The 17,750-nt window shown below is 41.2% G+C and overlaps 1 protein-coding gene across 4 annotated transcripts in view; it reads right to left on the reverse strand.

Annotated features, from left to right (window-relative positions):
- LOC137340313 (serine/threonine-protein kinase 32C) overlaps nucleotides 1-17,750 on the reverse strand; it is a 285,602-nt gene that overhangs the window by 144,194 nt on the left and 123,658 nt on the right. For all 4 annotated transcript variants that reach the window (XM_068002737.1, XM_068002735.1, XM_068002736.1 and 1 more), the window contains exon 2: nucleotides 8,215-8,270. In XM_068002737.1, coding sequence (XP_067858838.1) covers nucleotides 8,215-8,270 — 56 coding nt within the window. The remainder of the gene's footprint in view (nucleotides 1-8,214; nucleotides 8,271-17,750) is intronic.

Genomic DNA, 17,750 nt, shown 5'->3' on the forward strand with positions numbered 1-17,750 from the left:
GGGCAAAGTATGCAGGCCACAAAGTTTCTTCTCAACCTGTAATATCATGCCTAGGGCTGCAAGCTAAACCTTCAGAAAACACAATTCTTTCAAAGCTTCACATCTGTATCTGTATTGCACCAGATCACTTGTTATTACTACTACATAAAACTGAAACTATTGTCATATTAGTGTTTGGAAAAATGAGCCCACAAAGCAAGCTTACAACAAAATATATCAACATTTCGTTGGCTGATTTACTTACGCGAGCGGGGATACAGGATAAACATCTTGCATTTATATAGCGCTTTTAACATAGTAAAACGGCCCAAGGCACTTCACAGGTGCATAATCAGACAAAAATTGACACCGAGGCAAAGGAGGAGACATTACCTAAGGAAGGATATGCTTGCCATAGAGGTGGTGCAATGAAGGTTCACTAGATTGATTCCTGGGATGAGAGGGTTGTCCTGTGAGGAGAGATTGAGAAGAATGGGCCTATATTCTCTGGCGTTTAGAAGAATGAGAGGTGATCTCATTGAAATGTATAAAATTCTTAGAGGGCTTGACATGGTAGATGCAGAGAGGCAGTTTCCTCTGGCTGGAGAGTCTAGAACTAGGGGGCATAGTTTCAGGTAAGGGGTAGGCAATTTAGGACTGAGATGAGGAGGAATTTCTTCACTCAAGAGAATGGTGAATCTTTAGAATTCTCTACCCCAGAACTCTGTGGATACTCAGTCGTTGAGTGTATTCAAGAATGAGATTGAGAGATTTTTGGACACTAAGGGAATCAATGGATATGGGGTTCGGGTGGGAAAGTGGAGTTGAGGTCAAAGATCATCCATGATCTTATTAAATGACGGAGCAGGCTCAAGAGGCCCCATGGCTTACTCCTGCTCCTATTTCATATGTTCTTATGTAGGATAGGTGACCAATAGCTTCATCAACGAGGTAGGTTTTAAGGAGCATCTTAAAGGAAGAGAGAGAGGTAGAGAGGCTGAGAGGTTTAGGGAGGGAATTCCAGAGCTTAGGGCCTAGAGAGCTGAGAGCACGGCCGCCAATGGTGGGATGAAGGAAGTAGAAGATGCACAAGAAGCCAGAAATGGAGGAGCGAAGAGTTCTCGGAGGGCTGGAGGAGGTTACAGAGATAAGGAGGGGCAAGGCCATGGAGGGATTTGAACATGAAGAATTTAAAATCAAGGCATTGGTGAACCAGGAACCAATGTTGGTCAGCAAGCAAAGGGGTGATGGATGAACGGGACTTGGTGCGAGTTAAGATATAGGCAGCAGAGTTTTGGACGAGCTTAAGTTTATGGGGGGTGAAAGATGGGAGGCCAGCCAGGAGAGCATTGGAATAATCAAGTATGGAGGTAACAAAAGCATGGATTAGGGCTTCAGCAGTAGATGGGCTGATGCAGGGGCGGAGAAATTTGGAACTCTCTTCCACAAACAGCAGTTGATGCTAGCTCAATTGTTAATTTTAAATCTGAGACTGATAGATTTTTGTTAACCAAAGGTGTTAAGAGATATGGGGCTACGGTGGGTATATGGAGTTAGGTCACAGATCGACCATGATCTCATTGAATGGCGGAACAGGGTCTAGGGGTTAAATGGCCTAATCCTATTCCTATGTTCCTAGACGGGCGATATTACGAAGGTGGAAACAGATGCTCTTGGTGATGGAGAAGATATAGGGTCAGAAGCTCAGCTCAGGGTCACTCCAAGTTCAAATTTCCAACATCTCAACACTTGGGTCTACTAGCAGCTATCCATGCAGTTTATATTCTCCCTCTAATAGCTCAGGCACAGGGGGTTGCCTTAAAATGAAGGCATTGTGATTGGCACCTGCGTAACAGACATTGACCACCATGATCTGTGTTGCTGGTCATTAACTCCAAGCACACTGATGGAGCAGTACCCTTTGGAATTCATGTAGGCTTTGGGATTGTGTGTCATGGGTGCCATCAATAACGTTCTGGATTAAGTAGAAAATTTGCTACCGTGTTTCCAGGTTGAAAGTACTGAAGGTGATTTCCCTGGAGTGCAACACATCAGTGACCTGCTTGATGCACCAGTGCACTGCAGATTAACTGCTGTTGCTGATGTCCCATGTGGTAATTTGGAAAGAGCCAAAGGAATGAAATTTCAGGGCTGTGCTGATCTTGGCTACCACTAGCGATGCTGTTCCTGCACTGAAAGATATTTGCAGGTCAGGTTGCAGCAAGCTGCACTCCATCACTGTCCCCCTGGTGAAATGGAGCTTGCAAAGGCCATTTTCCTCAGACATTCCCAGACAGATGTGCATGGGTAAGTACAGTCCACATCTGGGACAATAACACATGCTTCGCAGAACTCTTTTTATCCTTCTTCCAACTCCAAATAATACAAAGAGAGAGGTGTACCCAAAAGAATGCTCATATTCCAATTTTGGAGCAATCAAAAATGTTGCTACCAGAAATCCAGGCCAAAAGGTGCAAAATAAACATGAACACTTAAAAATCCAGCTCTCAGAAATCAATCATTAAAAGACCACTTCCAGCAAATAGTCATGTGATGAATCTAGCTAGTCTGCTTTAAGCTGTCACTTGATATCTGCCTGGAACTCACCTAAATTTAATGTCGATTCCATGTTTTATATGGGTGAACTTAGACACAGTGCACTCCCCACAAGAACAGCAGGGAAATCGCACTTGTACTCACTACAGTGTCATTACCTTTCATTTCAATAGTGAAATAATGCTCTTGCACATTAAGATGCAAAACATGGCCATGCAAAACAGGCACATTCCATGCTAGCGCCACCAGCCATGTATAATGAAAAATATACTTTATTGTTCTTTTTCCACATCTCCTGGAAAATTGAAGATTCTCCCAAGAATTTTTTTCCCTTCAATATTCCTGTATTTTTTTTACTTTTACATCTCATTCTGCGTGTTACCATGGCAAAATACTATTTGGCACAGAATGTTCCTTTTCTTTAAGGTGTGAAAAATTAAAGTTATAATTAGATTTGTAAAATGTAGCACTAAGTGGACAATGAATAAATCAATATGTTGCTTCCCCTCCACTAATAGGTGCATTTCACTTTCCGCTAATGTAATTCATACATTTCTATTATGTATTTAGTCGACACTGCATCATTACTGTGTATTTTAACATAATGGTCCTTAGAACACTAGAAACAAATTTAAATCTTGATTTGAGGGATAATAAAAAGTTCATGTACGGTTTAAATTTTAAAGATACTGGACAAAACATTATTAGTACAATTATGCCTGGAACTTTCATTCCCATAGAAACCATTTTGATACAGAATTTTCTTGCAAACCTACTTTTTGAACTTCAAATGCCCTTAGAGAGAAATGGCATCTGTACTATTTAACTGGAAATAATACTGGGATCATTTTATGTAGATGACAGCTTTTAAGGTTTCTTTTCTGAAATTAGTTGCAGTGACAATTTTTTTCTGTTCTTGGAATTATATTTGATATATATTCTATTTCCAGTTGGGCAAAACAGGTATTAGTCTATTTTGTATACAGCAATGGAGATACTTGCTACGATAACAGAAACTGGTCTACATTTTCACAATCCACTGGACCATCCCCATTATCTCTGATGGATGCATATGTTTTGAAATCAATGAAACTTTAATCCAAAGTGCAGCATATCTCATCATTTCTAACACGATGACTGATTGGACTTGGCTGCAAGATATGGTCCATGCTATCCTTTTTTATATGAAATGTGGATATTTTCCATTTTGGTTACTTGTAATAATTCTCATATCTTTCACTGTGTTATAGAAAGGTTTTATGTATGCATTCTCCCAGGAGATATTTAAATTAACAACTAGGCACTACTAATGAAGTAATTGAGTACCTTTGCATAAATTGCTGTAAACATAAATCCATCACAGTCTTAATTAGAACAAAAACATTTAACTTTGGCAAGCAAATGAAAACAAATGTACTTTGCTACATAAAATTCATTGCAGGTTGCTGCATATTCTAATGTTCTCAATAAGATGAACAATAACAGAAAGTACTAATAGATGAAAAATATTGAAGTTAAATTAATTGATTTATTTTACAATCAGATTAAAATGGATTGAATTTTTGTTTATATGATTCCCTTGAACAGGTAATGATTTAGCTGACCCGACTGATGTGCTTCTATTAATCCACTGCTCTGTGAAAATTGTGCTACATTAAGTAGAAAGTTTTCAGCTCTATTTATTACTTCAATCACATTGGTATGTTTTTCTCAATTTGTTTTTGGGATGTGGGCAATGCTGGCAAGGCCCCATTTATTGTTGATCCCTAGTTTCCCTGAGAACGGGTGATGGGTCTTCTCCTTCATCCCACTACAGGCCTTGTGCTGTCAGTGTTCTTACAATGGTGTCAAGTAGGGAATTCCAGGATATTGTCCCGGCAGCAATTAAAGAATGGCAATATATGTTCAAGTCAGGATGGTGTATGACTTGGAGGGAAACTTGCAGATGATGGTGCTCCCATTAAATTGTTGATCTTCTCCTTCTGAGTGGCAAAAGTTGTGGGGCTGGGAGGTGCTGACATAATCCTGCTGTCAGCTGGTATGGGTTCCTGCATTGTTGGAGGAGTTGTGACTGGAGCTGGACACTGGAGAAGCAGTGAATACCCTTACTCCATACCTTATGACAGAGGGAAGTTGACTGCTGAAGCTTCACATCTGCCCAATGTGGACAGGGCTCAACTTGTAACCAATTTCACTTTCCAGTGTGAGAGAAACACATGTTTTAGCCCCAGAAGCTGATCAGTAGTAACCTACCCCAAGTAGATTCCGAGCAACAGTCATGCTTCTGTCTTGAACTGCTACCTCCTAAGATGGTGCATATAACCAGCAATTGAGAGCACCGAGGGCAAAAATATTTGCCTTTATAGGCACGGTCGTCATGGGCTGTGTAAAATTGCAAAGTGCACCAGATCCAGCCTGTGGCCTCAGATTGGACAGTGCAGAATTAAACAATTCATGACTGCAATTATTTGTGATGGCAAGGGGATGTTCACATAACTAAAATTGTTTGAGTGATTCATGTTATAATAGGATCATATAATGTTACCGCACAGAAGGAGGCCATTCAGCCCATCGTGCCTGTACCGACTCTTTGAACGAGCTATCCAATCAGGCCCACACCCCTACTCTTTCCCCATAGCCCTCCAATTTTTTCCTTTTCAAGTATATATTCAATTCCCTTTTGAAAGTTACTATTGAATCTGCTTCCACCACCCTTTCAGGGAATGCGTTCCAGATCATAACTCGCTGCGAAAAAAAAAATTCTCCTCATTTCCCCCCCTGGTTTTTTTCAGTCGTTCCGAATAGAATTATTTATGTGATTGTAACTTTTTTTTTATTCGTTCATGGGATGTGGGCATCACTGGCGAGGCCAGCATTTATTGCCCATCCCTAATTGCCCTTGAGAAGGTGATGGTGAGCTGCATTCTTGAACCGCTGCAGTCCATGTGGTGAAGTGCTATTAGGAAGGGAGTTCCAGGATTTTGACCGAGCGACAATGAAGGAACAGCGATATATTTCCAAGTCGGGATGGTGTGAGACTTGGAGGGGAACGTGCAGGTGGTGTTGTTCCCAAGTGCCTGCTGCCCTTGTCCTTCTAGGTGGTAGAGCTCGTGGGTTTGGTAGGTGCTGTCGAAGAAGCCTTGGCGAGTTGCTGCAGTGCATCCTGTGGATGGTACACACTGCAGCCACAGTGCGCCGGTGGTGGAGGGAGTGAATGTTTAGGGTGGTGGATGGGATGCCAATCAAGCGGGCTGCTTTGTCCTGGATGGTGTCGAGCTTCTTGAGTGTTGTTGGAGCTGCACTCATCCAGGCAAGTGGAGAGTATTCCATCACACTCCTGACTTGTGCCTTGTAGATGGTGTGATGTGGAGATGCCGATGATGGACTGGGGTGGACAAATGTAAGGAGTCTTACAACACCAGGTTATAGTCCAACAGCTTTATTTAAAATCACAAGCTTTCGGAGGCTTCCTCCTTTGTCAGCTGACGAAGGAGGAAGCCTCCGAAAGCTTGTGATTTTAAATAAAGCTGTTGGACTATAACCTGGTGTTGTAAGACTCCTTACATTTGTAGATGGTGGAAAGGCTTTGGGGAGTCAGGAGGTGAGTCACTCGCCACAGATTACCCAACCTGCTCTTGTAGCCACAATACTTTTGTGTCATTACATCCTAGAAAGTGCCTACCATACAGATAAACAAGTCCTAACACATTCTGCCTAATAAAGAAGCAGAGTTGTGCAAGTGTTCAGGCTGGAGTTATGATGTGTAACATTTCCCTCCCGCTGTCTCCAAACTGGCAGTGCTATGATCAAGTCACTCTTCTGAAACCCTGCCAGCACAGACCTGCTTGTTCCTTTGAGGCTCTCTTTAATCAAAGCAACGGCACTAATATTTTATTTTTTGTGGTTATACTGGATCATGGAGGTAAAGACAGTTATTGACCGACTGTTGAAGGAATAAACAAAACAAAACACTGTTTGGGCCATGACAGTCCTCAAATCCCCTTTGGGGGATTTCAAAGGTGATTGTTACGCTCATTGAAAGTTGGGTCACATGGCATATTAGCTTTACCAAAATACTCTCCATTAATGTAACAATCTTCTTTCAAAAAAAAACTAACACTCGTTGCAATTCACCCTTCCTCACCCCCCAAGCTACCTCTCAAGCAGATAGTATTAACCAGCAACTTACCAGCAGAGAGTCAAAGACGGTGACAATAACCAATATAACAAGCAAGCAGGGTTCCCACCACCCACCAGACTATCAAATCTCATATTATTCTGAGTGTAGACATAACCATGCCAAGAAATCCAATGCATCAATGTACTCCTCCCACAAACACTGTCAGCAAAATATACAATCGATTCATTATGTATGTGTGAATGTAAACTCTTAAAAAATCTATGAGAATTATATTTATCGCTATACATTATCTAAACAGAATGCATACTGAAGTGGAATATCTAATTTATTCTCCATTATGTATTTTTTCTTTATATGGCACTGCATCATTTAATGAAATATGACCTAACCTTCCAAAAATCAATACCCTCTCCGTCTGCATATCTAATGCTATGTAAATAGTTAACAACTAGCCTTAGACAGGAGAATTAAAATGCCAGACAAAATATGGACACAATTTACATAAATTTAAGTACTTCACATATTCTACGAGACCTTGCTTTCCAAAAATAATGATCTGAACTTGAAAGAAATTTAACAGAATGTCTTACTCAAAATGAATACTCTACCTGTTTTCTGTGACATAAATCACTGCTTTGGGGCTTATTCTTTCACAGCTGCCATTTTGAATATGGCATGAAGGGAACCTCTGTGGTTCAATTTATCCAGTCATTTTCTTTGAACAAACATCATTCAAAGTGTATGTACCTATTTTTACTGGCAGTAATAATGCCTTGAAAGTATACAAAGATTGAAGTCATAACCCATCCCCAACAGAAAACTTATAAAGCCTACAAAATCTGTTCAACCCTTTGGGATTAGGTGTAGTGTATGGTAGTTAAAGGGGTGATATGTGAAACATCTTCAAGTAATTGCAGCAGCTACACTTCATCTATTTCTCAAAAACCTAATCATCACCCATCATAAAAGGCAAGTATACTTAGCTAACTATATATAAATGAGACTCTCACTGCTGGACTAGTTGAATGTATTTATACCTACCAACCTGACAATGGAAATGCTGCAGTACCATGTAAGAACCATACCTTTTAAAGAGCAATCATGGTTTAAATTGAATTAAATTGAATCTTCCCATTAACTGGAGTGTACTTGTCTTTGAATTTCTTCACTTTCACTGTCACTCACATGTGCAGTCTGTTAAATACTGAAACATTTCTGAAGATAGATTTTTGTTACCTCACATCTAGGGAATTAATGTTTCATCTTTGATATAGATGTAGCATTCACTTGGTATGATAAAATAATCATAAGCACTAGCAACCTGGTATAGTGTTGATAGCTTCTTCTTCCTCTTCCATGGCTGTCTGCAAGTTTTAACATCAAGTTATACGGTGCATAATTTCCTGTACATTCAAATCTGAAGAGTGCTCAGTATTCATCACAATCAACACAACCAATCTATCTTACAATTAGAAATTGGTGCATAAAATTATGACATGTGCATAATTAAACAAACATGTTGCTTGCAGCATAAATACCTTTCCAAAGCTCCCTTTTCCAATTGCACGTAGTATTTGAAAATGGTCAAAATTCACTGCAAATAAAAGAGATAAAACATTTGAGTGTTAATAAAGTCACATTTACAACACTATTTATTATCATGCCTGAATAGCAAGTAGTTACAGATTTCTCTAAATGTAGGTCTCTCCTGTGTCACTGGAGACTTTAACTCTCCAGTTAGAATGAAAAATTTAAGCCAGTGGTATTGGAAGAGTTAATAACTATAAAGCTTATAGATACACTTCCAGTCGCAACACCTCTGCTCACTTCTTAGTTGTGGTATGAATATTCCACGACCGTTAAATATTCAAGTTGAGCTGGTGTCAGTGAGGCACTCGGCTTCTGGTAGAATTAATATTTATTGCGACAGATGGATTGATGGTACTAGTTTCTTCAACCACCTCATTTTACATTAGCTAATATTTCCTCAACATGTGCATTGTGTTTGCTGGCATCATGTACTCCATAAAATAATTAGATGGTAATCACAGGAAATATAATGAAGACTATGAGATTGTTTCCATGTGATGAAGGAAACCAAGGGATTTTAGCAATGTAGTAAATCTGTTGTAGTACAATAGCAAATAAGCACAACTTAAGCAAACCTGTCGTCATCTTCTGCCCACCCCCCCCCCCAATCTGCCAAACCCCTCGCCAACGATCAGCCGACCCCCCCCCCCCCCCCCCACAATGTCTCCCCCCCCCTTGGCAATGTCTCCCTCCCTCCCTTGCTCTGAGCCCCCTCCCCACTGACCCCCGATCTTAATTGCCAGGGAACATTCCCAGCACTCCCCAGCTGCTGCCCTCTACACCAGGCTTTCCTGCCCGGCAGCTGGCCAGCCTCTCAATCTGGCTAAACTCGGCCGGTCCTCTGCCTTCCCGGTATTTTTGGGTTTCTCGGCCACTGACACACAGCTCCGCTCCCTCCCCACCTCCCCGTAAATATCGGGGCCATTGTTTCTGGGCTGCTGTGAATATGGTAAAGTCATCTATAGACTGAAACTGTTCAAGATTGAATAGTATGAACTGTAATGCCGTGCTTGTGTTCAATTAAGTTACTGGACCAGAAATTTTCACAGAGCACCATTATAACAAACATTTTACCTGTGGTTATTCATTTTTCCATCTGACTAAATACATGAGCAGGGTTCAGGTTAGTGCAAGTTGTACGTTTTTGAAAGCAACAATATTGACCAAATAACTTTATTTCATACTATATTTTCTTACGTTGCACTGTAATAGCACAGGAGAAATCCAATTATTTTTTATGATGTCTATATTAACTCAACTAGCAATCCAGGATCATTATATAATTACTAATTGCGCCGTGTGTCCACATACCACGTTCCCTACAGTATCTGCATAACGTTGCAATTGATCAATGTCCGCCCACCAGTTGCTCACCCATATGTTAGTCTATTAAAGTGCTTCTCTTTCATGCCATGCGACAGCCTAATGAAATAAGAAATGTGCTGTGCTTTGAACATGGCTAATGGTTATTACCAAGTTTGATAACCCCACCTGATTCATTTACCCTAAAAAAAAAATCAATGTTGCCAAAAAATCATTTGATGCACTTTGGAAAAGTAATCTTGCTTCAAGTTTGCTTCAGGAATCTTTTGACTTTGCGAAGTTTTGAATCTAGTAATCTGCACAATAAATCTTACGACCCAGTTCATTTGCTAAGCTGATAAATTTAGTCAGCGTGCCTTCCATTTGCTGCCATTTCAAGAAAGTCTCTAAGCAGTTTTGCCGTTCTTCGTGTTGGCCTTATGTTTACTCGCTTAATTAATTCCTAACATAATCTTAATTTTTTTATAGCTTACTTTAAAGTTCCAGATATAGTCAACACAATGTGGACCACTGTATTTAAGTACAGTATAATATAAAGTATATATCATATAAAACATAATATACTCCAGTATATTATAGCCCCAATTTTGTGAGAACGACAATATTTGGGCTGCACTCAACCACAGCATGGCACACCTGTGCTGGCAGCAAATATGGCTGGTCTTGTCAATTTTTAAGAGGCAAGCCCCCCCCACCCCACCCCATCTCATCTCAGTTTGAATGCCTGCAAAACAGTAATTCATTTATAGTAAAGTGCTTTGGGACATCCTGAAGATGTGAAAGTCTCTAGATAAATACAAAATCTTTCTTTGATCTTGTAATAAATGTTTTATCCAACTACTGAACATCACTGGGCACAAGTCATTGTCAACCTGCACTAATATTGTGGTTTCACTGTCTTTCATGTGCAAAAAAGCATTATTTAATCAAATGAAAATTCTGTACCATTTTAAGCCGCCACCTTTTACTTCTATACGCTGGAGGGATAATATTATTTGGCAATAATCACATTTCTTTATTATATCTTTTGACATGGATCAGCTCCAGATTCTGCAAGTATCTTTTTTAGCCTACAAAAGCACGCATCAATTTGAAATCTGACTGTACAATAAGCCAGGAAGATAAACAAGTGTTGAAAAAAGCATACACCTTCTAGACAGTTATTCGTTGAATGTATCAAAAACATATTTGGAGTGGCAGTTTCATTGGAAGATCTGAGCCAGTAATAGCATTCATTTGTGAAAAAAAACACTTACCACACTAATACAAAGGAGGATAAACTTCCTTTCGAAAGACTGAAACAGATGATCTAATTGGACCAGACTGTAACATCCTCCTCGACACCTTCATTCCCCCATTGACCTCTGGCTCACATCCCAACTCATGCTGTAACCTTCTGTCAGCTCTTGCTCCATCTGCCGCTGCCTGCCCTCTTTCGCCAGCTCTTTTTCCCACCTGCCTGACTGTGCTACACATATCTAAAACCGACAATCAATTAGGGTTGCTACCCTTTGAAAAACCTGGGTTAGGATACTTACTGTGCCATAGGCCTCTTCTACTGGCTGGAGTTCGAGCCTATGTAAATGTTGTTTGAAATCTAAATCATTCTTCTCTTTGATCTGGTTTCCCTGGACATTCTTCATTGTACCTTTTTCTTGCCTTGCACTCAGAACATCATGTGCCATGATGGCAGACTAGCATCATCATGCTAAGAGAGCATGGTATGCCTCTGGTGCAGCTTGGCCTGACTAGCAACCTGCCACCAGTTGTACAACCATAGAGGTTTACAGCGCAGATAAAGCCCATTCTGAGTATTAAATGGGGGGAAATCTGGCAGGTTCCTTTACAGGCGTGCACTCCAATCTGCTCAATCTTCTGACTGTCACTGCGCCCGGGCACACTGGATCGAGGGAAACCTCCCCAAATAAGTCTCCTATTGGCCTCCTTAGAAGCACTTCCACACGCAACACAGCCCTGGATGCCCACTTCAGAAAATTATATGGACATCTAAATGACACCAGCAGAATCTCATTTAAATGTTGCAAGTGGAAAACAGGCTGGCACTTGGGTACCACCAACCAGATCATTCAGCGAGGCGCTAGAGGCAGATATCTGCTGTAAGACATCACCGACTACATTTCAATTAATTGCACGCACTTCACACCCATTTATCATGGCTAATTGATTGGAAAATCTACCCTAACATGACCAGGAGGCCCTCCATTAGCTCATGACTGTAACAGCAACCAATCTGTATTTTCATTGATAAAAAAATTAGGTTCTGTGGTGAAATGATTATTTACAGGAACATTCCTTGCTAGCTTTAGCATATAGCATATAGGATCCTGGGCTTTATAAATAGAGGCATAGAGTACAAAAGCAAGAAAGTCATGATGAACCTTTATAAAACACTGGTTCGGCCACAACTGGAGTATTGGGCATCGCACTTGGGCAGTTCTGGGCATCGCACTTTAGGAAAGATGTGAAGGCCTTACAGAGAGTGCAGAAGAGATTTACTAGAATGATTCCAGGGATGAGGGACTTTAGTTACATGGATAAACTGGAGAAGCTGGGGTTACATGAGGAAAAACTTTTTTACACAGCGAGTGGTTAGGATCTGGAATGGGCTGCCAGAGGGGGTGGTGGAGGCAGATTCAATCTTGGCTTTTAAAAGGGAACTGGATAAGTACTTGAAAGGAAAACATTTTGCAGGGCTACGGGGATAGGGCAGGAGAGTGGGACTAGCTGGATTGCTCTTGCATAGAGCCGGCACGGACTTGATGAGCCGAATGGCCTCCTTCTGTGCTGTAACCTTTCTATGATTCTCTAACTCATCAACTACAAAATACATATCTGCCAATTCACAGAATAAATCGGTAATTTTTCAAAACTGTGAGGATGAACTTGATTGTGAGAACGGGCCTCGAGTTATCATGGGTTAGGTGTGTAAAGTTTTGCATCAACATGCACAGAAAAAAGCAAATGAAATAGTATCTGTCATATTACGGATCTCTTATAAGTTCAGAAATACAATCATGAAATTTGTGAACTTGTTATTGCGCAGTGTAAGCAGACCTTACAACCCAAGGAACATTTTATGACAATGAACACTCAACGATATTACGTGCAGCCCAATTAACTGGTGTAAGAGAAGCGTTATATAAGCTTTCTGTATAATATTGCCAAAATTAGGAAAAGCATTATATAGGCTTTTTCCTGTGAACAAGGCTTTCTGTTCTCTGTCATTAAGCTTTTTGGTTACCTTGTGTAGGGAGGCCTCCCTTGAGTAATGAGCATCCTTGTCATTCTTATCTCATGTGTCTAAGATGGGTAAAGGGAGTTGTCTTTAGTTTGGTGTGCTTTGGGCAAAGATAAATGTCTTTGCTAAGTCAGAGACAACTAATCATATGGGAGGCAATGATGTCAGATGTTGTGTGTCATCTGGAATGTAAGAGAGTAAAGCGGATGGCAGATTCATGAGACAGGGAGGATGATTGATGGGAGGCCCCGTATAGAACGAATGTGTTAAAAACGTATATAAGATGAGAATTAAATCGAATTTGTTAGAACGTTCTCGGAGCAAGGCTGGACACGCTTAAGTAATATCAAGGATCTTCGAGAGGTGCACCTCGAAACCTTGTTCGGTGATAAACTTTGCCAGGTTGTATGCGAACATCTTATTAATATGTTTAATTGTACTTTTGTATTTTAACATCTTTGCTACTTATTATAACTTCTTAATAAAGCTATTATACTTTAGAACAAAACACCTCGGAGTCTTTTTGATTAAAGACTGAACCCGCAAAATAAATAATTCACAGCTGGGAATTCAGGGGAAGCTTTGGGATCTCACAAATCTTTCTTTTATTCTGTTTGTTATAAAATAAATCTCAATACATAAAGTGAGCGATAAGATCAATGTGCATATTGAAAAATGCAGATCATCGTTCAGAAATGAGGATGACTCCTTCCAAATGAGGGTTAATTATAAAGGTCTGTAAGTAATAAGAAAGTTACAAAGCATGCAAGTATTACTGAACTAGCAGCAGTAGCAAACACAGTTGAAAGAGAGATATTTGGACACATCACAACCTATGAATATATTTAATGCACAGACATATTTGTCACTTCCACAGTTTGAATGTCTGCATTCAGTAAAATTCAATCATACCATGTTAACAGGCTAAATATCAGCAGATGTAGCAAATTTCAGCAGTCCTTTTCAACATACTGATCCTGTGTGCACAGTCATTCACAATACAATTTTAATACATTTATGCTTTGCCTACTCATACAATGATATTAGTTATATTTCTGTAATATTGCATATGAAAGAAATAGATTTTTTTTCACATGAAACGTGCATTTCTTGTACATGTATCATTGTTTAGTTGTGCTAACCCAAGATGAAATTCCAAGCACTTCACTGAAAACAAACTAACTGCTCGTTTGAAATAGTTTGTCTGTACTCAGAGCCACAGAAAGCTTTGATCAAGAATCAATTTAAAGTTATTTCTGAAGGAGAAAGTCTATTTTAAAACCAAAATATTCTGCGATTGGCCTGTCAGACAAGAGTGTTGTTTGCATCTGGTGTGTCAGTGTTGGCATTGGGTGGTCTGGCATCTGTGAATTTACTGCTGGATGCACATGGCCCTTTGTTCCCATAATTGCTATGCAAATGGAGATCCACTGTAAATTATAGTTTAAGATTAGTGTTATTGTCATAGGGACACTGCGTTGCTTTGGTGCTCGAGCATAGATTTTACAAAGTTGTATCCCGGCTTGGAGCGTAGCATTGCAGGAGTGAATATCGGGAAGGTTGGGGGCCGTATTGGATTTTCTGTCTGTTAAGATTAACGGACAGAAAACCCTGAGGCCTGCTAACCTCCCTATTCAAAATTTAAGCTCTGTGCCAGGGGCACAAATTCTAATGTAAATCAAGCTGATAGGCAATCCCATCTTCAAGGAATTTGCTTGAACTTCAAAGGAAAACTACTCTTTTAGTCCAGGGACCTTCTTGCATTCTTCAGTTTTCTGTTTGTCATTTTGCTTTACAGGATATGGAAGGTTAAGGCTCTATAAGCAGAGTTTAGGGACTGACCAGCAAAAATCATCTTTCCAAATGTTTGTTCAGAAAAGCTGAACAACTATGGACTGTTATTAGAACAGTCAATCCAGTTTTTATGTAAATTTGATGTTGTGCTATATAGTATTCTGCACACGTCTTTTGTTCTAAATATAATTTTACTTGTAAATAAATTCAGTTTAACTTTCATAAAGTTGATCAACTTGTGTGATATCTTCCACGATCTGGAGTGACAGAGGATGTGGTGGGCATCCCACGTATTCTCCAGAAAACAATTTCTTGTGATTGAGGTTAATTGTTAGAACTGGCACTACTAACTCAAATACAGCAGAGAATATAGATGCGGGTTTCAGTTCATAGGAAACTATGGGTGACTTACAGAAGCTTGTCAAGCTGTGCACACAAGGTGGTGGGAAAATATACAAAGAGTAATACTGATGGCCCTGATGGTAACACATGCCCCAGGAACCCGAAGGGGGTACTTGCAGCATGCCGGCCATAAGGAAAGTCTGCTGTTTTCTACACACTTCTTGCTACTCAGAGAAAGAATGGACATGCATTTACCACACCCACACCCACACCCAGCGACCATTATCACTGCTAGAGGCTTCTCAGGCTCTCGGTACGGGTTGAAATTCTGCTCTCAATTCTGGCCGTAGGCCCCTGCCAAAAGGTGCACCCACACTTGCTGTATGTCAGGCCAATGCTTTGACCTGAAGCTAAAAATAGAGGCAGGTTTAGATCACGTCAAGGGGCGGACACTTCGGGTACACTCCAGATGACGTGATTCCATCTGTTTCAGGTCGCAAAGCATCTTCTCCTTCCTTCCACTATTTTAGCACCAGCTCATGAGCAGTCATCACATACATCTTTTTCATTTGAAGTCAAGTCAGAGTAATTTTGCTCAAAACATTTCAATTGCTGCTTAAACTAGTTCTTAAGAAGCCAGAAAATTGGTTAACATCAAACTCTGTTCATTAACACAGATCACATCTTTTTACTCCCAGGAGCAATTTTAAGAGCCTTGGCCAGAAGAGGCTCATGTAAGTTTGATTTATTAACATTTTTGAAGGTTTCCTTGTGGATCCAGACCCGAGCCTTGGAGGGAAACCTTGGGCCTCCCCTGCCCTAAACTTCCCTCCCCTTCCCCAACCACAATCGCCTCAGACCCATTAAACAACCAGAGAAAAGCTTGAGCAGTTTATAGCAGCCACAAAAACCCCAAAATAAGATTTCTCCCTTGTAATAACTCCAAGCTATCCATATTCATATCTAAAATATACACTGAGGTGCACATGATGGACTGATTCAGCTCTGCCTTTTTTATTACAATTACAAAGAATGACAAAGAATTTACAGCACAGAAACAAGCCCGACAGGTCCATGCCGGTGTTTATGCTCCATGTGAGCCTCCTCCCACCCTTCTTCATCTATCAACATATCCTTCTATTCCTTTCTCCCTCATGTTTTCATCCAGCTTCCTCTTAAATGCATCTATGCGACTTGCCTCAACTACTCCTTGTGGTAGCGAGTTCCACATTTTTACCACTCTTTGGGTGAAGAAGTTTCTCCTGAATTCCCTATTGGATTTATGAGTGACTATCTTATATTTATGGCCTCTAGTTCTGGTCTCCCCTGCAAGTGGAAACATCTTCTCTACGTCTACCCTATCAAATCCTTTCATAATCTCAAAGACTTCTATCAGGTAACCCCTCAGTCTTTGCTTTTCCAGAGAAAAGAGCCCCAGCCGATTCAGTCTTTCCTTATAGGTATAACCTCTAATTTCTGGTATCAACCTAGTAAATCTTTTATGCACCTTCTCCAGTGCCTCTATATCCTTTTTATAGTGTGGAGACCAGAACTGTTTGCAGTACTCCAAGTGTGGTCTAACCAAGTTTCTGTACAAGTTAGGCATAACTTCTCTGTTTTTCAATTCTATCCCTCTAGAAATGAACCCAGTGCTGGGTTTGCTTTTTTCACGGTCTTATTAACCTGGATCGCCACTTTTAGCGATTTGTGTATCTGTACACCTAAATCTCTCTGCTCCTCTACCCCGTTTAGACTCTTAGGCCTCAATATTAGCGGGGAGGTGGGATGGCAGCGGAGGGGCGATTGGGCAGGTGGGTAACCCGCCCAATAAAATCTGTCCGTTTCCCACACGACCGCGGGTCAATTGGAGCCACTTGGCTTCTGGGTTTGCCGTCCGAAAGCTGCGCAGCGGGCGGACTGCGCACCCGCATCACAGGCTGTCAGCTGGAGATGCTCCTGGAGCAAACACCCACACACCACAATGGAGCAGCAGAGGGGAAAGGCTGCTCCAAGATTTGGTGAAGTCTCACTCCCGGTGCTACTGGATTGGAAGGGGAGGAGGAGGGATATCTTCTACCCGACGGATGGGAGGAAGTGGCCTGCCTCTGCCACTAAGAAGGCCTGGCTCGAGGCGGCAGAGAAGGTCACCAGCGGCAGCAATATCTCCCACACCTGGATCCAGTGCAGGAAGCGCTTCAATGACCTAACTAGGTCAGCCAAAATGAGTACACTTACCGATTCTCCTACATTCCATCTTCCACATCACCGCCCCTACCCCGCAGCTCATTCTGTACTGCCAACACTACTCTATAACATCACTCCTCAGACCCACTTAAGCTCATCCTCAACATACCTGCACTTCCTCACCTCCCCATTACTCACCCCACCATTACCACTTAACCCAATCCTCATACAATGTCATGGCTCTGTCTCATACTCACCCTCTGATGCATCTCTTTCACGGTCAGCCTCACCCAAACCAATGCGTTTATCAGTTGGCCACGTCACCATCACTCACTCACGCGTCTGTACTCTCTCCCCTTATAGGAGAAGAGAGCCCAGAATGCACAGCAGAGGGAGAGGACCGGAAGGGGGCCGCAACGATTGTCATCCTCACAGAAGGGGAGCCGGAGGTGCTGGAGCTGAGCCGCGCCGCACCCTCGAGTGCCTGTCTGTCGGGGACCCCGAGACTGGCACCTGACAAATGTTTGGTGACAGAACTTTAACATTCAGCACTTACAATAGGAAATGATGTTAAAATGCCTT

Source organism: Heptranchias perlo, chromosome 21, assembly GCF_035084215.1.
Source record: "Heptranchias perlo isolate sHepPer1 chromosome 21, sHepPer1.hap1, whole genome shotgun sequence".
Lineage (NCBI taxonomy): Eukaryota > Metazoa > Chordata > Chondrichthyes > Hexanchiformes > Hexanchidae > Heptranchias > Heptranchias perlo.